Consider the following 26,977-nt stretch of genomic DNA (forward strand, 5'->3'; position numbering starts at 1 on the left):
CAATGCGTGGTTATAATGTAAAATAAATGTAAAGAACTATTTGTGACACATCTGTAAAGTTCCAGTCATTGATGTGCACGCAGTACTTTAATATAAAGTACCGATAGAGTGCTGATATTGCAGTGAGTGTTCGTTGAATTCACAAACAGCCCATCCCTACAAAATAATAGATCAGACTAGCTAGACCAAGATTCCCGTTGTGAGGTCAAAGGGTATCGCTCGATTTCCTCTCATCAATATTTGAATGCATGTCCTTGACAAGGAACGAAAAACTATGGTTTCCGCCCGAAAACTGCGATGACCGTGTGAGAAATCAGTTCCAATGTCGCGAATGCGGTTGCCACTCTCCGTACACAACATGTGCAGATCGCGTCAATTCTTAGTTTGCGTTTAAATATCAAAGGCGTTTTCGAATGCAACAAAGGACTTGGTATTTTGGGAGTTAACGCGATCATATATTTGTTTGACATTTGTTGGTGCCCGGGGTCAATGCAACCTCCGATCTTCTGGTAAGTCTCAAATTTACATGATATTCACAATTTCTCCAGTAAGAAATAGTCGCGTATAATTTTAGTATCTTTGTATTTTGAACGCGATGCTGTTGTTTTACGATGTCGCAGTTCCGAATTCGTAAACAATAGCTTGCCACGATGCCGATGGCGCCCGTCCTCGATTATAATACAACAACAACATGTCTATACGTCAACATCTAGTCATCTGACAATTTACAGAAAATCAGTGCAGATAGATTTATTGATCATATGTGAGTTGCATACAGATATGCCTCGGCGTATGCTTTGGTGGAATATTGTAAACAAAATTGTAGAACAGCTAAGGCAGCATTTGATATGCGAGTATGTTGATTTCCGGGGTATGACGAGGAAAGTCTCCAGCTGTGATTCTGTACTTCCTAGAAACGAGGAAAAGTTTTTTTTTTATTAACTATCAGTGTCTAAATTGTGTAAAATTTTTCAAAATATTTAAAATGTTTGTGTTTCCAAATTCAACCTGCCTAAAATTCACATGAGAAAATAAATATATTGCAGCAATTTGTGTGATTAATACATACCATAAATACTGAAATTAAATGCTTTTTGACGATTTGTTTTTCTGCAGTGTGTGACTGACCACTTTTTTGTTTTACTACGGTGTGTCATTGTATGGACCCTGGTTTTTCCAATATGTTTACTAAAGAACAGCCTTCAGTGTTTACAATGTACCCTGGTTTTCTTAATGTTTACTGTTAGCTTATGTTAATGGTTTAATCACAATATAATGGAACATTACCTATGCAGAGCTCATATTTATACAAATATGTATCCATGAATCAATATTAATTTGAATTAAGCAAACTGTCATTTTGTAGATGAAGATTTTTTGTTTAATTAATATCACGAGTTTTTCTGTGACTATTACATTCTAAGTTAAAATGGAGCATTATATGGCTTCCTTGGGGCCAAAATTACTATCAGACAGGTCACAGTTGAAGACTGTGGCCACATGTGATCCCTGGTCAATTAGAATTTTATGGTTGCCAGAGGATCTGCTCCCCAGGGTAAGGGGGTGCATTGCCATGGCATGAGGGCAGCTGCACCCCGTTCCCTTGTTTAAAAAAAAATCCCTGAATATTCATACAAATAATTATAATCACATAACCTGTGATAAAAAAATTCGGCTATCAAATATGTCTTTTTTCATTTTTCCATTTTCAAGGACAAAATTTATAGAAAGGAATGCAGGCTGGGGAGAGGGTATATAGGAATAACAACAATCACAAAAGGTGTTGTAAGTGCATTCATTGTTTGGCATACTTAAAAAAATATGATTGCCAGTCAACTTTATTTGTGTTTTTCTTTTTTCAATGTTTGTCAAATTTTAGGGCTATTTAGGTTGTTTCATAGACCTGTAATACGTTGTTCAACTTGAAATATGCGGAGCTGACATGAGATTAACTTCATGCTTACTATTACTATCCTATGAAAATTTCCATAGCCCAGAAGTGTCAACTTTTATTAAAACACAAAAAACAGAAATATATGGTCAACCGCCGATTACAGAAACGTTGCCTATCGCACAATTGTCTCAGTCATAGAAAGTGACTGTTTTATGCAATAGTTTTCCAGGCATTTGCTGCCTGGAAATATATTTCCAGATTTTTGAATTGACTACACTTTGTCAAAGAAACCTTGCATGCGATGTGGTAATCCCATAGTGTATCTCACTTCTTTCATGAAGTTAGCTTTTTTTTCAGAAAGTCAAAAGAATGATTACCGGTATAATTCCTTTCCTGAAGTCGTATTCTATTTAGTCTATGCTGTAATTAATGTCATCGTACCCTATTTCAGTATAGGATGTATGGTACATTATATGCCCTCAAAGTGATCCCAATATGCCGTACACTGGGAATACCAACTTAGACATATGGCTTTAATAGAGAACTTGTTCATTTGAAATACAATGTATAGGAATACTTTTTCGAATTATATTCACAGGGCCTGGTGTGTAATCATGCTTTTCACAGTGCATGCATAAATTAATGGTATTGTATGTGTTGACATGCATATGGAAATGCGGTTAGTTTCGTAAATGAGCTCTTGAGATAAACTGCTTCACACCATCATGTGAGAGGAGGAACCTAATGGTACCATGTCGATTTCCTGACGTCATTTAATATATGAAATCCCCCTAGTACATTTCAGCATCGCTATTTCAACAGGAAGAATACGTAACAAATTTACATCACTTTGCATACTTTACTTCAATCAGCATGGCTATTTCAACAGGAAGAATATGCAACAAATTTATATCACTTTGTATACTTTACTTGAACCAGCATGGCTATTTCAACAGGAAAAATACGCAAGAAATTTACATCACTTTGTATACCTTACTTGAACCAGCATGGCTATTTCAACAGGAAGAATACGCAACAAATTTACATCACTTTGTATACCTTACTTGAACCAGCATGGCTATTTCAACAGGAAAAATATGCAACAAATTTACATCACTTTGTATACCCTACTTGAACCAGCATGGCTATTTCAACAGGAAGAATACGCAACAAATTTACATCACTTTGTATACCTTACTTGAACCAGCATGGCTATTTCAACAGGAAAAATATGCAACAAATTTACATCACTTTGTATACCCTACTTGAACCAGCATGGCTATTTCAACAGGAAAAATACGCAACAAATTTACATCACTTTGTATATCCTACTTGAACCAGCATGGCTATTTCCAAAGGAAAAATATGCAACAAATTTACCGGTACATCACTTTGCAAACCTTACTTCAATCGGTATTGCTATTTTGACAGGAAGATCTTAGAATACTCAAAAGATTTACATCACTCTGTATTCTTCAATAGCAGATAAAACAGTATTTGTCCAAGTAGGAATGCCCATCAATCATTAAAGCTCGCAAGCAGACATTGCGTCTATAGAAGAGAAAGTGTTTGAAAGGATGATGTCAAGGATACAGACCGGAAAAATATACACAGAGTTCAAAATGTCATTGCAATTGGAAGGATTATAAACAATTATGTCCATTTTCAATAGGAAATTTAAACAAAAGAAATGGACATGCGACACACACCCACAGTGTCTGCATATTGCCACTAAACATCCCTTACGGAAAAAACTACTTTCTGTAAAACCATTTTCACTGACATATAAGTTTTGAGCAATTTCGTTGGGTTTTTAAGTTCACAAACTTGGAAAAGAAACAATGAATTCTATTAGTAATTCTACAAGTTTGCATGGATTCAATTATCAAGGAAAACAGCAAACAAATAATTCATTTACAGAACCAATCCTAATTGCAATAGAAAACTAAAAATGATTAATATAAAGATTCTGCTTTCCCGGGAAGTAATAGCTAAGCCTTTACTGGGAGAAGCTGTCAATTCCTGGGAATTGCACCAGGAATTATGCAGCATCATTGTTTATGTTTTCCATTTTAATTTTAAACCAGTAAGTAAATTTAATCTAAGGTTAGGTTGTCTCTTTAAGCAGTATATAATGTGTCATAATCAATTGTGTGTTCCCTCCGAATTTGCTTGAAAAAAAAATTGTAATTAAAGGGCGACAGTCGCCGTGCCGCATCCTGTTTGATATGGGTCTCATAGCGACGTATACAACGCGTGTAAAATACATTGTTTATTTACATGAAATTTGAACATGCGCAACCACCGCGCTTTAAGTATTAATTTGATATTTGGAATTTGTTCAATTTGTCATGCAGTTTCATTTCTAACCTACACAGACCAAACAATGGTATCATCGAAATTCCATATGAACTTTATTTTCATTTGCTCCACCTTTCCCAGACCTCTAACTGAAGAATGAAGAGAAGAGTTACAGATGACCTGGTTGTACCCGGAAGTTGTACGAGTGGTAGCCGGCGCAGTCGAAGACAACGCAGCAATGAAGACGAAGACGCGAGCACTGCCGGGATGCTGTCCCCGTCCAGTTCCAGTTCCAACCCACCATCACCATCATTGTCATCTGTATCATCTTCCCCGTCACTGTCGTCAGTCTCGGCTTTCTACCCGACATCATTTGCCTCCCCACTTTCAGCGTTGCCACAGCGGTTTGGAAGCTCTCTGTTTGGTACCGCACTTTCACCCACTTGTCCGAACGGAGCAAATTTTTTGCCTCCGAACGTTAATCCCCATGGAGCTAAGAGAGCAGGACCATACCTGCTAGGACCAAGGCTGGGGAATTCTCCTGTAAGGAGTATTGTACAGTGTCTGGCACGAAAGGAGGGCACTGATGACTTTTTTCAGCTAAAGGTAACTTTTATTATGATATGATTACATAAACTATAGTTGTGACATGCCTTGGCATGTCTCCGGTGCCGTGCAATGTCATTTCTACTGCAGACGTCTCAATGGTCCATGTAAAACTTAACCATACAGGATCACCATCGCTCATAAATTACATCATGCATGATTTGTCCCTAAATTCTTATATAGCTTATTTCTATGATTGAGAGAAAGTTCCAGTTCTAGAAAATTCTTGTTACAACAAGGAAACTGTCATTACTTGCACTGACATACTAGGACACAGCATACACGATGGACAGATAAACATCCCTTCATACTGGATCCAATCCTTCTAACTAAGGATGTCATAAGCCCTTTTTTTTTCACTGCTAACAGGAGTCGTACCCACAATCTCCCTGGTGCGGGGCAAATCATTTAAGCCACACACTTACCCAGAAACCTCTTTCTGAGCTCCTCTCTCACAGGAATCTTTGAGGGCGCCTGACTTATAGATAGGGGTGTGTTGATGTTTTTTTCTCATGCAGATCCTTACTTTAGATGAAGATATAAAAGAAACTCAGGATGAGAGACAAGGAAAGATGTTACTCCACACTGAATATTCCTTGCTGTCTTTATTACATAACCAGGAAGGAGTTGTACACCATCATGGATTATTTCAGGTCAGAATATTATACAATTTTCACGATTTTTAACTAAAATTTTAACATTTTATTTTTTAAATGTTAAATTAAGTTTAAGTCAAGGTCGCATGGCACACTTTGGTCGATAGGGTACATTTCCTCTAATCTGTTCAGTGGAATATATATTAAAATCATGTTTAACCGATCAGCATATCAAAGGACACTCTGATTTCCAGCCGTTGACAAAATTTTTGAATCACGTGGCAAAGGACATTCTGTTATTACTTGCAGCGAAGTTATAGTCCAATTTTTTTACTGCTGTTTTTAATATGTCTTTGCATTTTTCTGACTTTTCGTCAAATCAAAACTATTGATTGAATTGACTTGAATTGCCCATGTAAATAATTTGTGATGTGTGCAATAAGTTTTTCTAGAATTATGCCGATAAACTGTTTAAAATTAATGATCTCATGAATATTCATGAGCTCATGAGTATTAATGAGGAAGCAGCACTCCAATTGGGTTGCTAAGAACTCTGATAACAGTAACTCGCAATTTACGAATGGCCTGTCATTCAGAAATGACTTTGTCTTGTGTTTGTGCTTAAGAAAGTAAATAATATCCCCTTTTTTTGTAAACATAAGCTTTGCCATCTTTGCATGCCGCTTATTTATTTATAAAAACTGACAATTCACGTCTTTGTATTTGCAGGATAAAGCATATGAAATCAAGAAACAAGAGACTTCAAAAAGTTGTGCCAATAGCCCGGGCAATGTTAAAAGAAGAATATGTCTTGTTTTGGACTGTCTGGTGGCACATGATTTTAGTGACAAAACTATCGATTTGATGAATTTACAGCACTATGTGATCAAGGAGAAGAAACTCAGCGAAAAAGAAACTATAATTATATTTTTTGATATTGTTAGAAATGTAAATAGCCTACATATGGTGAGTAACATGTCCAGTGTACTTTGTTGCAAATAATAATCGAATGCAAAAATCACACTTTGTCTCCCTCACAGAATAATTTATTAATTATTATTACTTTATTACCAATTTTGATCAAGACCTATTATGTCCATTTGGTTTATAATACTAGTAGACTAAGAGATTAGAAACTAAGAAATAAACAGGATCTCACTAAGCTGGTCGGCGATGATCAGTACAACTCACTGACACTCAAAATTAACAACCACCGTGGCAACGTTGCCTACCAGAACAATTGTCCTATTGTTATTATAATTACATACCGACTGGCAACATTCTGTACTCGTAGATTAGAATTTGTAAACAATAGACCTGTGGTTTCAGATCATAAACGATTCACTAGTCAAATTTGTGAAATTAACACCTGTTCTGATGATACACAAAACAAAGCTTAAAATTCAGTCAAAATCATCAAGATCTATTTTTGCTTTTTGAGAACAAACAGTTGTTTGGGGGGGAGTAAAATTAAACTGTTATGATCATAAATGATAACAAGACTCTGTTTTTCAACGCTTGTTTTACCTTTTATAAATTTCTAATCACCTCTTTTGAAAATCATCATGCAGTTTTACTGAAATCAATGCCAACAAATTATACTACAACATTGTTTACTTCCGCAATACAATCTTCACAATCACTGCCATTCTGAAAATGTTTTTTTCTTTGAAATATCCATGCGGCATTCCGATTGGTTGATGCGCCACAAACATGGCGAATCTGTGTTCTTTACTCAGTGATCGAAAACATTCCATCACGATAAAACTAAAATTAAACATTCTGGTGACTCTAATACCTAAAATAATTATTTTATTTCTTCACAGAAAAATATTGTACATAGAGATTTGAAATTAGGTAACATGACTTTAAATAAACGAACACGACGAATCACAATTACCAATTTCTGTCTTGGTAAACACTTGGTGAGTGAAAACGATCTACTGAAGGACCAGCGAGGTAGTCCTGCCTATATCAGCCCCGATGTTCTCAGTGGTAAGTTTGAATACACTTTCATTAGATCTGCTTCTAATTTTAAATAACAGAAGTTCATTTTTTTTCTTCTGAGAATTTAAAATGCCAGTCTTGAAAAAAAAATCATCAAGTGTTTCCATAACAACCATACAGAAGCAGGTAGCTTCCAAGACATCAAGTCAGGAAACCTGGACATTGGACATCGTTTTATATTTCCGAATAATCACAGCGTCTATTAAGACTATCATGGCGACCATGAACCGTGTTAAATACTCTGCACTCAGTTTACAGTTTTCAAAAATTCTGAGTCGCTAGTTCTAAAAAAATGTCTGTGTTTTTTGTCAAAATCAGGATTAACATCGTATTTTAACACAGCAGTAATTACAGACTCTGTCAGCATTTACATTTCGTTTGCATAACTTTGCCATTCATAATATAGCAGTTAATACGATTGAATGAAATAAATTGAAGGGCAATCGCATCATGATCTTCTATTTATGTTTGATGTGCCTCAGTCGCCCCCTATTACTTTGACATCTCCTGTTGAAGTTGGTTTGATCCAACTTGTTCTAATTGCATAATGATCATAGCAAACCAATCAGAAACTTAGCTGGCAATATCACTGCTAGAAATTTTTGCCAGTTCAAGATTTTATGGTATTAACAAAGACAAAATTAATTGACACTCAATTTGTAGTACCGGCAGCCCAGGAAAATTTTTACATCACAAAATCTCATGAATTCATAAAAAAAAAAAAATTTTCTGGTAAAATTAAAGCAGTCATATTACTCACTAAAATAGCGGTGCCTGTAACGACCAGAAAATGGCAGGTGATTCAGAACGTTTTAAACTCGCTCCGAGTGAGATCTCTTCAAAATCTGGAAATCTCCTATTTCATGTGCACTGTTAAGAGGTTAATTATTCACTGGGTTTTAATTTTGCTTATTTAGCTGACTTGAAAATGTGCTACCGGTAAATTAAAACCCAGTGAATATGTAAAATTGAGCATAGAACACATTTTTAGTCCCCGTTCGGACGCAGTCCGAAAACGGGGACTTATGTTTTGCCCTGTGTGCGTCCGTTCGTGCGTCCGTGATCACCTGTATCTCGAACATGCATGGACCGATTAAGTTCAAACTTCACTCATACATCACACATTATATGGGACATATGCACATGCATTTTTTTCATGATCCGATTAACGATAGCCGAATAGCGGCCATTTTAAGGCCGAAAATGCATCAAAATCGCACATTTTCACCATTCCGGACCCGGATCTCAGTTATGCATGGACGGATTTTGTTCAAATTTGGTACATACATTAAACATAATAGGACCTTGATGCACGTCATTTTTTTTTTTGGATCGGGTACAAAATGGCCGATTGGCGGCCATTTTGTTTTAAAGAATTCAGTTCTGGATCCGTATCTGAGACATGCTTGGATTGATCGAGTTCAAACTTCACACACGCAAGGTACATCATGTCACAAATATGTATGTGCATTTGTTTCATGATCTCATTAACGATAGCCAAATGGCGGCCGCTTTAAGGCCGAAAATGCATTGAAATCGCACATTTTCACCATTCTGGACCCGGATCTCAGTTATGCATGGACGGATTTCATTCAAATTTGGTACATACATTAAACATAATAGGACCTTGATGCACGTCATTTTTTTTTCGGATCAAGTTCGAAATAGCCGACTGGTGGCCATTTTGTTTTAAAGAATTCAGTTCTGGATCCGTATCCGAGACATGTCTGGATTGATCAAGTTCAAACTTCACACACACAAGGTACATCATGTCACAAATATGTATGTGCATTTGTTTCATGATCTCATTAACGATAGCCAAATGGGGGCCGCTTTAAGGCCGAAAATGCATTGAAATCGCACATTTTCATCATTCCGGACCCGTATCTCAGTTATGCATGGATGGATTTTGTTCAAATTTGCTACATACATTAAACATAATAGGACCTTGATGCACGTCTTTTTTTTTTCGGATCAAGTTCGAAATGGCCGACTGGCGGCCATTTTGTTAAAGAATTCAGTTCTGTATCCGTATCCAAGACATGTCTGGATTGATCAAGTTCAAACTTCACACACACATGGTACATCATGTCACAAATAGATATGTGCATTTGTTTCATGATCTGCTTAACAATAGCGGAATGATGGCCATTTTAAGGCCGAAAATCCATCAAAATCACGTATTTTCACAATTCCAGAACCGGATCTCAGTCATGCATGGATGGATTTTGTTCAGATTTGGTACATACATTAAACATAATAGGACCTTGATGCACGTCATTTTTTTTTTGGATCGGGTACGAAATGGCCGACTGGCGGCCATTTTGTTTTAAAGAATTCAGTTCTGGATCCGTATCTGAGACATGCTTGGATTGATCGAGTTCAAACTTCACACACACAAGGTACATCATGTCACAAATATGTATGTGCATTTGTTTCATGATCTCATTAACGATAGCCAAATGGCGGCCGCTTTAAGGCCGAAAATGCATTGAAATCGCACATTTTCACCATTCCGGACCCGGATCTCAGTTATGCATGGACGGATTTCATTCAAATTTGGTACATACATTAAACATAATAGGACCTTGATGCACGTCATTTTTTTTTTTCGGATCAAGTTCGAAATAGCCGACTGGCGGCCATTTTGTTTTAAAGAATTCAGTTCTGGATCCGTATCCGAGACATGTCTGGATTGATCAAGTTCAAACTTCACACACACAAGGTACATCATGTCACAAATATGTATGTGCATTTGTTTCATGATCTCATTAACGATAGCCAAATGGGGGCCGAGGCCGAAAATGCATTGAAATCGCACATTTTCATCATTCCGGACCCGTATCTCAGTTATGCATGGATGGATTTTGTTCAAATTTGCTACATACATTAAACATAATAGGACCTTGATGCACGTCTTTTTTTTTTCGGATCAAGTTCGAAATGGCCGACTGGCGGCCATTTTGTTAAAGAATTCAGTTCTGGATCCGTATCCAAGACATGTCTGGATTGATCAAGTTCAAACTTCACACACACATGGTACATCATGTCACAAATAGATATGTGCATTTGTTTCATGATCTGCTTAACAATAGCGAAATGATGGCCATTTTAAGACCGAAAATGCATTAAAATCACGTATTTTCACAATTCCGGAACCAGATCTCAGTCATGCATGGATGGATTTTGTTCAGATTTAGCACAATGTGTTGTACATATGCAGGTGCATTTCGGTCATGATCTGCTTTGAATGTATATGTCACTCAAATATGAACGGAACGGGGACGTGTCATTGACAATGACTTGTCTAAATGATGAAACCGTAAATTTAAAACCCACTGAATATGCCTGAAATGGTAAATCATTTTACAGTATTCGTCATATTTTGTAGGTAAACCGTACTTGGGTAAACCCAGTGATATGTGGGCATTAGGTGTGGTATTATTTACAATGCTGTATGGTCAGTTCCCATTCTATGATAGTGTACCGCAGGAATTATTCAGGAAGATCAAGGCTGCGGAGTACAATATTCCCAAGTAAGTGTACTGTAAAAGTATTATATAGTTATGAATCAATGAATTTCTTACTCATACTTTTACAAGGATGTGCATTTCCCATGGTGCAATGGTAAAAGTCTCTTCTGGCGAAGTGATCAATACAGTTTCATTTTTTCGCCGTTATATTCACAAGTAATTCACCATTTTCTTTTTAACATCAGTTGATTTTTAAAAGTTAAAAATAAATTATTATAATAATAATAATAATAACAACATTGCCATAATTTCATAATTAAGGTTAATTTTTCCCCTAATTGAGTCCCATATGTTAACATTATATAAAATCAGCTTAATGTAATAACAAAACAGTTACCTCAAAGATTTTGCCTGTGACCTAATTATGACTTTGAATGACTGGCTTTTTTGGTATTCAATACTCAATCCCAGATAGAATTTGAACCCCACACCTACTGATCTTTTGTCTGGTGCAGAAATTACTATGGTAACCAATGATTTATTATTATTAAGACAAAAATAACAGTGTTATCTTTGTATATCACTGATTATTTTTACAAAAAATAATAAATGAAGTTCTTTATTACTAGTAACTCTCTTACTAACTCATGCACTTAAATAAATGTCATAGGTGTGTCTATGATTAAAATAAGTCGAATTTCAATAATTTTTGACTCCCATGTGCGAAGCACATAATGGGAGTCGTTGCAGTTAGTGTGTCTGTGTGTGTCTGTGTGTGTATGTGTGTCCGACTTTTCCACTGCTATCTCAAGAACCATACACCAGTTTTTGATGAAACTTGGTGCATAGATGCTCTGGGCCAATGTGCAGATTTGATTAGGTTTTGGTAAAAATCCATGCTCGTTAATTACCTAATTTGCATGATAATTAGCTAATTTTTAGCTGTTCTCTGACTGTTCCACTGATATCTAAAGAACCAATCATTGAATTTTGATGAAACTTGGTACATAAATGCTCTGAACATATGCGCAAATTTGATTAGTTTTTGGTAAAAATCCGTGCATATTAATTACCTAATTTGCATGATAATTAGCTGATTTTTAGCTGTTCCATGATTGTTCCACTGATATCTAAACAACCACTCATTGGATTTTGATGAAACTTTGTACATACATGCTCTAAACTAATGCTAGGTTTTGATTAGTTTTTGGTAATAATCCGTGGATAATAATTACCTAATTTGCATAATGATTAGTCAATTTTCGGTTTTTCCACTGATATCTCAAGTACTAATCATCACATTTCAATGAAACTTGGTACATAGATGTCATATGACACTGCACAGACCTGATAGTTTTTATGGTAATATCAGTACCGGTACATATTAATTACCTAATTTGCATAATTAATTAATTTTCAGCATTTGATATAAGTACTGATCATCACATTTCAATGAAACTTGGTACATAGATGTCATATGACACTGCACAGACCTGATAGTTTTTATGGTAATATCAGTACATATTAATTACCTAATTTGCATAATTAATTAATTTTCAGCATTTGATATAAGTAGTGAGCATTACATTTCAATGAAACTTGGTACTTACATACTCAAGGACTATGCAGAGATTGATTGTTTCTGATAAATATTTGTGCATATTAATCACCTAATTTGCATAATGATTAGTCAATTTTCGCTTTTTCCACTGATATCTCAAGAACTAATCATCACATTTCAATGAAACTTGGTACATAGATGTCATATGACACTGCACAGACCTGATAGTTTTTATGGTAATATCAGTACATATTAATTATCTAATTTGCATAATTAATTAATTTTCAGCATTTGATATAAGTACTGATCATCACATTTCAATGAAACTTGGTACATAGATGTCATATGACACTGTACAGACCTGATAGTTTTTATGGTAATATCAGTACATATTAATTACCTAATTTGCATAATTAATTAATTTTCAGCATTTGATATAATTAGTGAGCATTACATTTCAATGAAACTTGTATTTGGTACTTACATACTCAAGGACTATGCAGAGATTGATTGTTTCCGATAAATATTTGTGCATATTAATCACCTAATTTGCATAATGATTAGTCAATTTTCGCTTTTTCCACTGATATCTCAAGAACTAATCATCACATTTCAATGAAACTTGGTACATAGATGTCATATGACACTGCACAGACCTGATAGTTTTTATGGTAATATCAGTACATATTAATTACCTAATTTGCATAATTAGTTAATTTTCAGCTTTTCCACGGGTATCTCAAGTACTAATCATCGCATTTCAATGAAACTTGGTACATAGATCCTTTAGGACTATGCAGAGACCTGATTAGTTTTAGGGCAAATAATTGTGCATATTAATTAACTAATTTGCATAATTAATTTTCAGCTTTTCTACTGATATCTAAAGTACTAATCATCACATTTCAATGAATCTAGAATTATGCAGACCCAATTAGTTTCCGGTAAATATTTGTGCATATTAATCACCTAATTTGCATAATTAACCAACTTTCACACTGATATCTCAGGTACTAAACATCACATATCAATGAATGTACATGGATGCTGTAGGACAATAGACAGACCTGGATAATTGTGGATTAAAATCTGTACATATTAATTACCTAATTTGCATAATTAACCAATTTTAAGCTTTCACACTGATATCTAAAGTACTAATTATACCATTTCAATGAAACTTAGTACAAAGATGCTCTAGGACAATGTACAAACCTAATTAGTTTGGGGTAAAAATCTGTTGATATTAATTCCCTAATAAGCATAATAATTCATAATTTTTTGATTCTAATCACATTTCAATTAAACTTGGAAACATAGATTTTCTGTTACATTGCGCAGACCTCATTAGTTTTCACTCAAATCTGTTCATATTAATTTTCTGATTTGCATAATTAGTTTTCAGCTAAGTAATTTCGAATTATATTTAATGTGTCTCCAATACTCTCAGCACATGGGAGTTCTTTCTAAACTTTCTTTGATTTTTATTGGGGGTTCTTTGAAGACGTGCATCTCATATTGTAAATACAATAGGAATACAGTGTATGTACCTTACCACGTTCCAAATCCAGCAAACAGAATATCAGAATTTTCTGTATGTGGTATTATCCATTGATTGTTTGATATAATTTCTGTTTCAGTGACGGCCGTGTATCAGAGACAACGACGAGTCTTATAAGTCGACTGCTAGTGTTAGATCACAGCATCAGATTGACTTCATGTCAAGTATTGGATTGTCTGTCATCTACGTTGACTATGTGGTAGGTATCGCTGTTATACTGTAAAAGGATTAATTATTCACTGGGTTTTAATTTTGTTTATTTCGCTGACTGGAAAATGCGCTAAATTAAAACCCAGTGAATATGTAAAATTTAGCATAGAATACATTATCTAAATGGTAAAACCGTGAATTTAAAACCCACTGAATATGCCTGAAATGGTAAATCAGCGAAATTTAAACCCAGTGAATATTAGTCATTTTACAGTATTTGAGATGAGAGAAATGCTAATCCGTATTAATATAATAATAATATCATTACTCAAGGTTACTTATTAATATAGTTATAATATCAATCATTGACTTTATTATCTTTGGAAATAGAAGGATAAACGTCAGTGACAAATATGTCTTTAAATATATGCTAATTTACGCTAATGCATGTTAATATATGCTAATTCACTACGTTCAATTACCCACCATAGACTAATGGCAAAATGACTATTTTGAACTGTAGGCATTAATCAGCGATTCTGCCGGTGACGGAGAGATAGAATCCAGGTCAGGGGAAGCCCCATGACCTCAAGATTCTTTTACCCCTTACGTCATGAACCCACGTGACCGAGGCCACTTGGCAGCGCCACAGGTAGCCGTCCATCACTCTTATTTTCTCTCCGCCTCGAGTGGAGATGAAATCTAGCGAGCTCTGCTGGATCGCCTGCTTTTTTTCCTGTCCGGATTTATAGCTTGGGTTGTTGGTGCTGCTCGGCATTCGACATTGTAGCTGGTAGGATAAGTTTTCCTTGTCTTTTTTTACCCTCGTGTCGTTTTCCCCTTTGTGTGTAGTATTTTTCACAACAAAGAAATTAAAATCCGGCGCCACTACGTAACCAGTTGGTTTTCATGGTGGCACCTTTTACAACTGTAATTCGTTTTCCTCATGCATGTCATCTTTTATTTTCAATGTATTTAGCAATATATAGATGTAATGACAGCACCAGGGCTCGCTCGTGTTTCGAGGAGACCGTGCAGTGGTTATATTCAGAATTTACCAGCTACGTGCTGGTTTCGGCGTTTTTGCGTGAAAACATGTTTTTTTCATGGAGATCTGAGGCCTGAGATTTTCTTTCAGAGCCATCAAAATTGCTGAGACTAACCGCGTCACAGCAAGGTCGCGCGTCCAGTAAACAAATCGGTTAAAGTGAGTTGCGTGTTTTGCATGAGTGGAAAGTCCTCACGCTCGGCTACCGGTACTTCATATACCGGGACGTCGAGTAAGAGGCCCGACGGCGGAGGTACCGATATTTTTCTCGGTCCCCCCCCCCCTGATCGGAGGGCATCCTCACAGTCTGTTTTTTCAGGCGGTGTTTTACCCGATTTTACTGGCTGCAGCGAGGCTGTGCCCCTGGAGGCTTTTCTCCTATGGGGCCCGTTGCGGGTCTTTTTGTGGACCCTTCCTCGCACGGCGCCGGGTTTGCCTCCGAGTTGAGAGCTTTGGTCGACGGACTGTCGGGGCAATTGCGTTCCTGGCAGGCCGGGTAGATCAGACGCAGTCGGAGCGAGCTGTCTCCACTGTGTCCCCTCGGTGGGCAAGCAGGAAGAGACACAAAAGTATGTTTGCATTCAAACACGTCCCTTCCTGGGAATCCCCATTCCCAGGCACGGCTCTCCCACTATTTTGGGGGGTGGCCGAGGCTCAGGCTAATTGCACCGGTCCTTCTCTGGATCCTCGGGCACTGAATGCCAACGGGGTGCTGGCAGCCAAGTCTCCGATCTCGGGGCAGGGCACACGTTGAACCCCCCCCCCCACTTTCAGCCAGCTAGGGTTTGTCATGCGGTAACGGTACAACGGTAACGAATTTATCCTTGTGTTCGGTCCCCACTGTGGGTTTTGACTCCTTTCTTACCGACCCACAGGCGTCCCCAGAGGGTACCGACCCTGTCATGAGGCGCACAGTCGAACACGCTCGCTCTCACATATTTCAAGTGAAAGGAGATGCAGTTCGCTCACGTCAGATACAGCCAGTACTCCGGGCGGTCCCTCAGTCTTCCATCTGTATGACTTGGTGAGCCACGCTTTTGGGGTGAGGCGGAGTATCATCGATCCCAGTGATACGATGTATATACCCCCACCCTTGATCCTAAAGCGACTACCTAAGGTTGCTTCATCGCTTATGGGATCACGGGTGTCGGGATCCAAAGCAACCCCGTCGGCAAGTCTCTCCCTGTCCGCCTGAGTGCGGAGCAGAGCACGCAAACAGTGTTGATCAGCGTTGGTCAGCTGCGGAGGATGTAATGCTTAAGGCCCCTGGGTGGGGATAACATTAGGCAACACTTCCCACTGGACCAAACGCTACCCGGTCGGTGTGGTTTCGGGATCAGACCCCATATCGTGGGATGAGACCAAAACGCCCCCAACCGGATTTAAGGCTCCTACCCCAGACCCCGGTACCATGAATTTGGCAAACCGGGCAAAGGGGGATAGCCGCGTTCCATGGGTGTCTTTGCTAATTGAAAACGACCCATCCAGCCCTGAGGGCAGAGTTGCTTGAGCACATTATTATGCGTGACCAGCACTCTGGAGACCTTGGAGGCAGAACGCACCAGCCTCCTAGACCAGGCGACATTTTTACTGGTGGGCTACCGCACATCTACATGCGCCACCCCCTAGTGTCGCCTTGCTCTCTTGGCCAGGGCCACTACCGTGCTACGAGATGCAGCTTTAGACGCACGTGTTTTCGTAGACAAGCTTAGCCGGGGTACGTCACCACCTCAGTGACGCAGACTGGACATCCTCCACCCTCTTTGTTCAGGGAAAGGTGGGTACAGTCTCGGAGCTTCGGAGTGCAATGAACCAGAGGGTTCAGATCGAATCCTCTAGCCAGTTGGTCCTGCCATGGGCAAGCGGAGGTCACTCCAAGCACAGAAAACACAATGCCCTAGAGCGTCGTCCGCTAGTCAGAGTCAGCCAGGAGGCAAGCGCTTATACCCTTCCATGGGAGGGAAGGGTAGTGGCGCGCCCCCAGGGAGGTAAGAGCCAGGTGGTGGCTCCTCACCCTCTCTGGGTGGACGTCTACCCGGCAGCAGGGGAGGCATGTTTGACGCTCACCTCTGCAACGGGGGGGGGGGGGACAGGCACGTGTTCGGTGAATGGCCAGGTCACAACTTAGTGACTACTTCAGGCCTTGGGGAACTCACCTCATGGGGGAAGGGAGCACCCCCACCCCCCTCGCAACTGTCGAACACATGGCCACATATCCCTGTCGTACACAGATTGTGCCGGTGTAGTCCGGTTTGGAGACGGAGACGGCGGGTGACCAACCCCTGGACCTTCCCAGGTGGTGACATCTGTTTACAGGATGCCGCTGAAATCTCAATTTCCCCCCGTCAGTGTCTCCCCTGTTGGGCACTGCCAGGGGACTCCCCCAAGGCGGAAGCAATCTGACAGGAAGTAGCAGTTTGCTGGGGAAAGACGCCATACACAGGGTACATCAGCTGGAACTAAGGCCAGGCTTCTACCCAAATGTGTTTGTAGTACCAAATCTACAAGGCGTCCAGTTTTGGACCTAGCCGGACTGAATCAGTACGTGCTCCTCGATCGGTTCCACATGGAGACACCATTCAGGGTTCTTCTCTCCATCCATCGTTTTGAGTGGCTAGCCCCGCTAGACTTAAGCGGGGCCTACCTGCATGTACCGATGCACCCAGCAAGTTGCCATCTCCTTCGAATTGCCCAGCTGGGCCAAGTATTCGAATTTCGGGTGCCCCCTGTTCGGGTTAGGCACACCGCCCTACGTGTTCACCAGAGTGATGAAACAGGTAGTGCTGCTGCTTCACCAGATGTTGATACACCTCAATCCGTACCCAGACTTCCGGTTACCAACAACCCGGGCAAGGGGTAATAGCCAAACGCATCAGGCTAACACAGGATTTACTTCACCAGTTGGGCTCATTAGTAAATCGACAAGTCCCACCTCGACCCAACGTGCAGTTGGTGTCTCTGGGCATGGAGTTTTGACACAGATATAAGCTTGGTTTAGCTATTGCAAGCGTGTTGCTTAGCGCTAAGCAGCCTAGCCAAATGCCTAGTCAGCGTTCCCTCGGCGTCCCTCCGTGAACTAATGAGGATCATCGAAATGATGACCTCGGTTCGAAGGGTTGTTCCCCAGGCCGCACTACGCAGCCGCCCGGTATAACGCTGGTTATAACGCCGAGCTCTCCTATGGGAACTAGATAGGCGGGTTTCAATCTTGGACCAAGTGAAGGAAGCCCTGCCCTGGTGGTCGTCACTGGCCAACCTTGGACAGGGGAGCCCCTTGGGCCTGCTCGCCGCAGGTATGACTCTGGTAACAGATACCTCCCCTTACGGTTGGGGAGCGCATCTATTGGGCCAACAAGCCCAAGGATATGGCCCCCGCATTAGTTTTGGGACTACCATATCAACCGGCTTGAACTGAGAGCAGTGTACTTAGCATTACCACGCTTTCTACCCGTAGTTCGAGACCACAGAGTTCTGCTCCGCACAGGCAACGCAGCGTTAGTCTCCTTCAAGAAGGAGGGGGGACGCATTCCCCATCGTTGTCAGTCCTAGTGGAGCAAAATCCTCCTTTGGTGCCTGGAATAAATGCACACCACCTTCCAGGGGTGAGGAACAGTCTGGCGACGCCCTTTCAGGGCGCCTCCGTCTCCAGAACACGGAGTAGCTGATACCCCAGTGGGTAGCCTCCAGGCAGCAGGGGAGGCATGTTTGACGCTCACCTCTGCAACCGGGGGGGACAGGCACGTGTTCGGTGAATGGCCAGGTCACAACTTAGTGACTACTTCAGGCCTTGGGGAACTCACTTCATGGGGGAAGAGAGCACCCCCAACCCCCCCTCGCAACTGCCGAACACATGGCCACATATCCCTGTCGTACACAGATTGCGCCGGTGTAGTCCGGTTTGGAGACGGCAGGTGACCGACCCCTGGACCTTCCCAGGTGGTGACATCTGTTTACAGGATGCCGCTGAAATCTCAATTTCCCCCCGTCAGTGTCTCCCCTGTTGGGCACTGCCAGGGGACTCCCGCAAGGCAGAAGCAATCAGACAGGAAGTAGCAGTTTGCTGGGGAAAGACGCTATACACAGGGTACATCAGCTGGAACTAAGGCCAGGCCAAGGATATGGCCCTCGCATTAGTTTCGGGACTACCATATCAACCGACTCGAACTGAGAGCAGTGTACTTAGCACTACCACGCTTTCTACCCGTAGATCGAGACCACAGAGTTCTGCTCCGCACAGGCAACGCAGCGTTGGTCTCCTTCAAGAAGGAGGGGGGACGCATTCCCCATCGTTGTCAGTCCTAGTGGAGCAAAATCCTCCTTTGGTGCCTGGAATAACCGCACACCACCTTCCAGGGGTGAGTAACAGTCTGGCGTCTCCAGAACACGGAGTAGCTGATACCCCAGTGGGTAGTTTAGGCCGTGGGACGGTCCAAGGTTGGACCGTTTTGTCGTACCCCGGAATGCCAAGCTCCCGACGTACGTAACACTCCTGCTGACTCCAGGAGCCTGGGCCAGGGTCGCTTTGCTAGCCCCGTCGACCCACTTAGTTGTGTACGCCTTTCCTCCTTTCCTGCTAATTCACCGGGCACCGGAGAAAACTTCGACAGGTGCACACCTGCATATTATCATGGGTTGCACCTAATTGGCCAAGCAAGGCCTAGTTTCCACTTCTGTTGGAAATGCTAGTCGAAGCGCCAGCAGTGTTTCCGTACTTACCGGACCTGCCGTCCCAACCAGACGGCGCACTACCAACGAGCCCAGCAGATATCACTTGCACGCATAGAGGCTCTCAGTAGACCCGCACATACGAAAGCCTTATCTGAGCGGGCTGCCAACGTCCTGGCCAGGGCGAACAGGGATTCAACCTACGCGGCCTACATTTCTAGACTGCAAGCATACACTGATTGGTGTAGCGGAAGGGAGATTGATCCATACCATCCCTCTATTGGCCAGGTAGCAGTCTCCTTCGTCCACCTGTTTGACGAAGTGGGTTTGTCCTACGCAGCAAGCGTTGGCTACAGGTCGGTCTTGTCCCCCACCACTCAGAACGTGCGGGAACAAGACTAGCTGATTGTTCTATTATTAGGAGACTATTTACTGCTTTCCAGACACCAAGACCCCATACAAGGGAACCGCCCAACTGGGACTCGTCGGCTGTGTTGTCTGCTCTAAGCAGACCACCCTTTGAGCAACTCCAATCAGCACCACTCAAATTTTTGATGTGGAAAATAGTCTTCCTACTGGCCCTCGCCTCAGGTAGGCGCCGGTCAGAGCTAGGCACGCACTGTCCTTCGCGGACGGTTGTGCCGCTTTTATGGACGATCAAGTTGTACTAAAGACACAAATCGGGTTTCTCGCCAAAAACCAAATCCCAGGACACGATCCTCAACCGATCGTCATCCCCCGGCTGGCAAATATTGTCAGTCCGGAGGATCAGGAGGAATTGCTTCTCTGCCCGGTTCGAGCGCTGAGTTGCTACGAGAACCGTACCAGGTTTTCTAGACTGGTAACCAAACACATGTTTTTGTGTTACGGCCCTGGCAAACAGGATAAGCTGTCTTCCCCGACTTCCATCTCCAGGTGGATTACTGCGACTGCTAACTCACTAGCGCTAGCGTCAGATGCTCCCCTCAAACACATTCTGAGGGCAGGCTTCTGGAGAACGCAGAACGTCTTCATCAACTACTACCTAAGAGACGCCCAATCTATTGAGCAGGGTCTCTTCAGGTTAGGCCCCGTCGTAGTGGGTCAGGCCTTGTTTGCTGACCCAGCCCGAACGACCGCAGAGGCCTCTCCCTGCGCATAGGCGATAAGTCAGTCTCTGCATTTTTGCGGGCAGATTGTCTGTTCCACTAGCACCTCCTGGAAGCTCCCAGGTTTCGCTTCTGTCGACCTACGCCCTCATGCGAACTGTTTCGGTCCTACTTCAAGCTTATCACCCCCGAATTCGGCTTGGGTCTAGTTTTCTTGGGCACACCGAACCCTGTCACCACAGCAGCATTGGCTTCTTGCTTCGGGGACAGCACAGGCAAGGTAAGACACCACCCTTCTTGGGTCTTAACTTAGGTTTTTGGGTTTGTTTTCATCCCGGACTGGGGAAAAGTCTTTTATCATTCTCCTTTTTTTTCTGTTTGCTCAGAAAACCCGCCACCTATCGGTGTCTGACTCTGCCTACAGTTCAAAATAGTCATTTTGACTGACGGGAGTCTATGGTGGGTAATTGAACGTAGTGAATTTAGGCAAGGGTTCTCCGAACCCGCCTATTCACATAGTTCATATCCACTATAGATTCCGGGTCCCCCTCAACCTCCCCACTCTTTCCGTCGCGTTGGTCTAAGTCCTTGAGGTGGAGAGAAAAGAAAAGTGATGGACGGCTACCTGTGGCGCTGCCAGGTGGCCTCGGTCACGTGGGTTCGTGACGTAAGGGGTAAAAGAATCTTGAGGTCGTGGGGCTTCCCCTGACCTGGATTCTATCTCTCTCCGTCACCGGCAGAATCGCTGATTAATGCCTAGAGTTCAAAAGTCATTTTGACTGACCGGAGTCTATGGTGGGTATGAACTATGTGAATAGGCGGGTTCGGAGAACCCTCGCCTAAATTTATGCTAATGTGTGTTAGTATATGCTATTTTATGCTAATTTATACTAGTTAAACACAAAGTATCACTGTTGAGTATCACTTTAATCATCATACTATTGTAGTCTTTCCTGGTTGAATTCTTTTCACATGTCATGTAATTTTCTCCTATTTCAGTGGTTGAAAAGAAATACCGTATTTATCCGGGTATAAGCCCAGGGTCCTGAACATGGAAAATTGCTAAAAAGAAGGGGTGGGCGTTTGCCAGGAGATCCCTGGCAAAAAATATTCGCGAAAATTGACAACACGCAGATCGAACTGCGGCAGGGAACAGAACGGCAAATGAAAACATGCAACGGAAATAAATGAACGATATGCAACACTAGAAGTAAAACAAAAAAAATGTATTGCTTATAATGTGACAAATAAACCAGAAATAATAAAAATCAACAGTGAGGAATCATTTGAATTCGGATTTTCCCACCGACAAACACGCCCGATATGCGTGAACTCAAAATGAATTAAAATGTCAGGGGTTAAACTGCGTAAAATGATTTCCAGTCTCGACAAATTACGAATCAACCGTCATATAAGATCAATAATAATTTACAAATTTACACAGTAAAAATTATAAAAATTCATAGCTGTTTGAAAAAACTTCTAAAATCTTTATTTGTACGTTCATAGCCATCTTCGTCAAACTCAAAACCCTCAAAGTCCAAGTCGGCGTCACTGTAGCCGTCGAACAATGTCCCTACAACTTATTCCTGAAGTTCGTCGATATCGTCCCACACAATTTGGACTTAGCACTTTTAATCCACGGATTTCGCAGTCTGTCAGCTTGTCACTTTTCATTCATGTCTAATCATAATAAAGAGACAAGAAAAATGGGGTCGCTCTGCTGCGATGGCACACGAAGCTTTTGTTTACAGTCTAGCAATCATCTTTGACCTTTATGCATCTGCTTTACTGAATGGCTAAGAATGACATCACTCCTAGTATTTCATCATAAAGGTCAAATCGTGACATTGCTTTCTTATCAGATTCGACACTTATTAATCATGGTGAAAGTTATCATTCAGCAAGTTCCGGCGGTTGGAATGTCTCACTATATGGATATCACAGTGGACTTGAAATAGGAAGTTTTTTTTTTGTTTTTTATCCAACGACAGAAGAATAGTTTTCATGACAGAAATGGAATAGCGGTGATAAAAGATGGTAAAAAAGTTGGCAGTCTTCGGTGTGACATTGCAAAATTGCTGGCCTCAGTTATGGATTCGCAAGCTGCTACAAAATATTTATAAAGCCAAAATAACGTGATTTCAACCTTTCTCCCAGGTACGGGTTGCTACAATATTGCAACATTGTTTTCATTGTCGACGACGCTAAAGCCGAACAAGTGCAACACTTGCTTAGCGGCTCTCCTTATGCGATTTGCTTGAATCGTTTCTAAGGAAGCACAAACCAAACGGCCGGCCCTTTTTAGGGCCACGACATATTTCAAAAAGAGAACTACCGTTTCTGCTTTTATATTTTATTTTTATAGACTTGCTGACTGTTATGATTCTGAAAAAAATCAGCGGTGAACGCACTGCCCTGAAGGAAGAAAGCTGTCACAGCTATTTTGCATTCACCCCTTGTTTTACGCAATTAACAATTTTTATAAGTATCACGACTGACTTCAAGAAAGTCAACTGTTAATACAACCACAGTCAACGAATAGAAAATAGTTTTTTTGTTTTTTGTTTTGTGTAGAAAAAGACCCCTGGGCGTATGCCCGGATATGACCTCAACTCCTTTATTGTGTCAAAAGTGGGGGGTGGGCGTTTGTCCAGGCATGGGCTCTTACCCGGATAAGTACGGTAAATTACATTTCTTGTCAATTTTTGTTATGCCAAATCAACACACTTGAGGCGTAAAATGTTTGAATGTTTATTCTACTTATATGCAGATATCACCTAGACAACTATTTGCAAGCTATTATAATAAATATATACATAACATATTACCATGTATTTACTCTTTCTTACAATAGTGGTAATTTTTGCTCAATATTCTATATGAAAAAATGTGAAAAACACCACCCCTTTAAATTTCGACAAATAAGGTGTTTGAACAGTTTTGAAGACTACCGATACTAGTTTTTTATTTTGCTTACCGACCAAAATAGATACACAATTTAAAGTGAGCGCTACCCGAAGTCATAATTTTTTTTTATACACCTGAAATAAGTAGATTAATTATAAAAAATAAGAGCAACTCATTCATTGTTGTGTTTTTATTATAGGCAATCAATTTCTACAAATAACTCCCAGCTGCAGGTTGTCCCGGACATCGAGGAACAAAAAGTGGATGAAGAAAAAGTCAGGAAAGAAATGGAAATGAAACATCCTCAGCCTTCAGAGCTTGATATGAAACTACGCCAAGTGAACAGTGATGCAACCATGAAGAATGGAAGCGATCGTAAACTGATCTACCAGCGCAGACGAACTATGATAAATCAACCACCGATCAGACGAATCAGTCAAGATGCAAGGCCTCTGACGCAGGGCGAATTACTGGCCCACAGTCATTTACTGTCATGATCTGGGGGATAATTAAAAAAAAAAATTAAAAATTTTACTTAATGTTTACAGTGTGTATAGTAAACTTAAATACAGTCTCTGTGAGGTCAAGGGTCAGTGGTAGAACTGACGTTAAATAAGCTCCCTTAAATATGCACAAAATTTGTTCAAAACCTTTCAACTCCTTCACAATATACTAGTACGTGTTTGCATAATTCTTATGATAAATGATGTGCTCCATGTAATGTATATGTTGTCGCACTGTGACTTCACTGACAAGTATGTGAATATCTGATAAAAATATGTATTTCAGCTATGTTTCGGCATTGTTATTTTATTAACGAGGAAACGCTTATGTATTATTTTATAACAATGGAAATGTCCAATGCCATTATTTTATCTTTCGCCGCTAAGGACCAACTGGTCAAAAATAAACCAGTGTCATAACCTCTGCAACCATGCGTTGACGATTCACACAAAATTTGACGACTGCCACCTTACAAGTAATAATAGCAATAGGTTAAGATACTCCTTAATAATTTCCACATCAGTAGTTGTTGTGGGCAACCACTTTTCATCAGTGTTTCTCTCGTATGCCACACAATCATACTTTTGGTCATAACGTACTCAAGGAACGTAAACTATTTTAATTTTACAATGCGCCTTGAACAGTGTTTGGTAACCAACTGAATGTATACGTTTGGTCTTTGTCTTGCCTATAATGTTTGTGACTATGTTGTACTGATTTTAAATTCTTCCCAGTTAATATTAGAATAAATCAATTAATCTTTCCATTTTATTATTCCACGGTGTGTCAATAAATTATTTACCATTTTCTCAAACCGAGTGGAAAGGTTTTGAAACTATGTTTTTGTACAGATTTCCCTGTCAGATATATTTTTTGAAGTGTTTGAGACTGAGATTTAGGCTTACTATATATTCTTTATCCAATGTTTACCTCTAAGTGCAATTTTTATGTCCTCTGTCCAAGCACACTACTGTATACTAGTACTTTCTATTATTGGAATTTATCTATGTTGATCTGTATTATTGTAACCATGGTAACAATGTTTTGAAATGATCTATAGTTCCAAATTTTTTTTCTGTCTTTTGTATGAGAATTCACTTTCTTCATTCATAAGCACGATTCTTCAAATGAGGAAATAATAAACACACACACACACACATAATTAAAAAAATTAATTATGACGAAAATGAATTGACAAATGTGGAATAGCACCCTGAAATATGGATATATTTCTAGTTCCAAATTTTTTTTTCTGTCTTTTGTGTGAGAATTCACTTTCTTCATCCATAAGCACGATTCTTCAAATGAGGAAATAATAAACACACACACACACACACACACACACACTCACATATGTGACTACTGCAATGCCATAGCACCTGATCTTCAGTGGGGCATACTGATCTTTAAAGCGAGGGGGGGGGGGGAGAGTTGTCACCTGCGCACGAGTCAGATGGCCATACATTTGTAGCTTGTCATTGTTTACAAAACAAGCGTCTACCCATGAGCCTTTGCATTCTTAGCTTGTGTTATCATCGCTTGAGACTCAATTCCCGCACGTACACAGATGACGACGGCGACGGCGGCGGCGATCCTCTCACTTTAATATATTTTGGACAACTAAACCAAAGACATTAGAAAGATTGTCTTTGACTAAACTAACTAAATTTCTTTGTATCATGTCTGTTTTGTTATTTTCCTAACGTGAGGCTGATTTATGTACATTTCCAATTTGATTTAAATGCGGCCAACGTATAATCTTCATTTTTTTATTTCCATATTTTATTCAGTCTTACATCTACACTATGTTTCATTTGCTATTTTTTCAGTTTTTCCTACATCATATCTCAGTAGTTAAGGCAACCAAGATTTAATATAGGAAACTTGCAAATAAAACCTAAAGTTAGATGTTGATAAAAAAATAAAAATAAAAATACTTAAAATCTCTGAATTCAAAGAAGAAAATTAAAAATTCTTTCTAAAAATAAAAACATACATGTAACTATTCAAGGTATGCAGCTAAAAGTTGCATAGAATTGATTTTGTCCTGCACATTGTTATACTAAGTGCTAGATTGGTATGCCGATATGGTTTAACAAATCAAATCAAATGCTTGACGTAATAATGTAATGTCTCTCACCTCAAAATCTCTGTTTGACAATGTGACCTCAGTGGTAAAACAAATGTTGTATTACTTTTGAAAACCAATAAAACTGTATTCCATAACTTAAAGGTTTAGTTTTATTACTTCACATCTTCTAGAGATGACCACTTGAACTCCAATTCTGATTACTAGTATTTAATGGATTTAGAACAAAGGTCATCATAATGTCATCAACATCTCTGACGAGAGATGCAGAAAATCTGCATTTTGCGCTGTTAACTGATTAGCATTCTAACCTTCTTTCGTCAGTCGTATCCCTGGGTTTGTATATCATAGTATTGTTTGTAATCAAACCGGCAGCTGTGAATTGTACAACTTCTGCTATTTACCTCGGGGGCGGAGCTACGTCACAAGACGTTCCACGTTGCTACCACGCGCACCACTGTACATGCATGTCTATGGGCTTACAGGGAGCCCAGGAACTATAATCAACTGTAATACGTACGCAG

At 40.2% G+C, this 26,977-nt stretch overlaps 1 protein-coding gene across 1 annotated transcript; it reads left to right on the plus strand.

Annotated features, from left to right (window-relative positions):
- Positions 1 to 226: 226 nt before the first annotated feature.
- LOC100372718 (serine/threonine-protein kinase 40-like) lies at positions 227 to 26,596 on the plus strand. Its single transcript, XM_085504878.1, has 8 exons — positions 227 to 509; positions 4,337 to 4,801; positions 5,320 to 5,454; positions 6,127 to 6,363; positions 7,224 to 7,392; positions 10,796 to 10,940; positions 14,079 to 14,198; positions 24,060 to 26,596. The coding sequence occupies exons 2-8, from the start codon at positions 4,352 to 4,354 to the stop codon at positions 24,355 to 24,357; spliced, it is 1,554 nt and encodes a 517-aa protein (XP_085361004.1). The 5' UTR covers positions 227 to 509; positions 4,337 to 4,351; the 3' UTR covers positions 24,358 to 26,596.
- Positions 26,597 to 26,977: the final 381 nt, after the last annotated feature.

The sequence above is a fragment of the Saccoglossus kowalevskii genome, chromosome 11 (genome assembly GCF_978046115.1).
Source record: "Saccoglossus kowalevskii chromosome 11, keSacKowa6.1, whole genome shotgun sequence".
NCBI lineage: Eukaryota > Metazoa > Hemichordata > Enteropneusta > Harrimaniidae > Saccoglossus > Saccoglossus kowalevskii.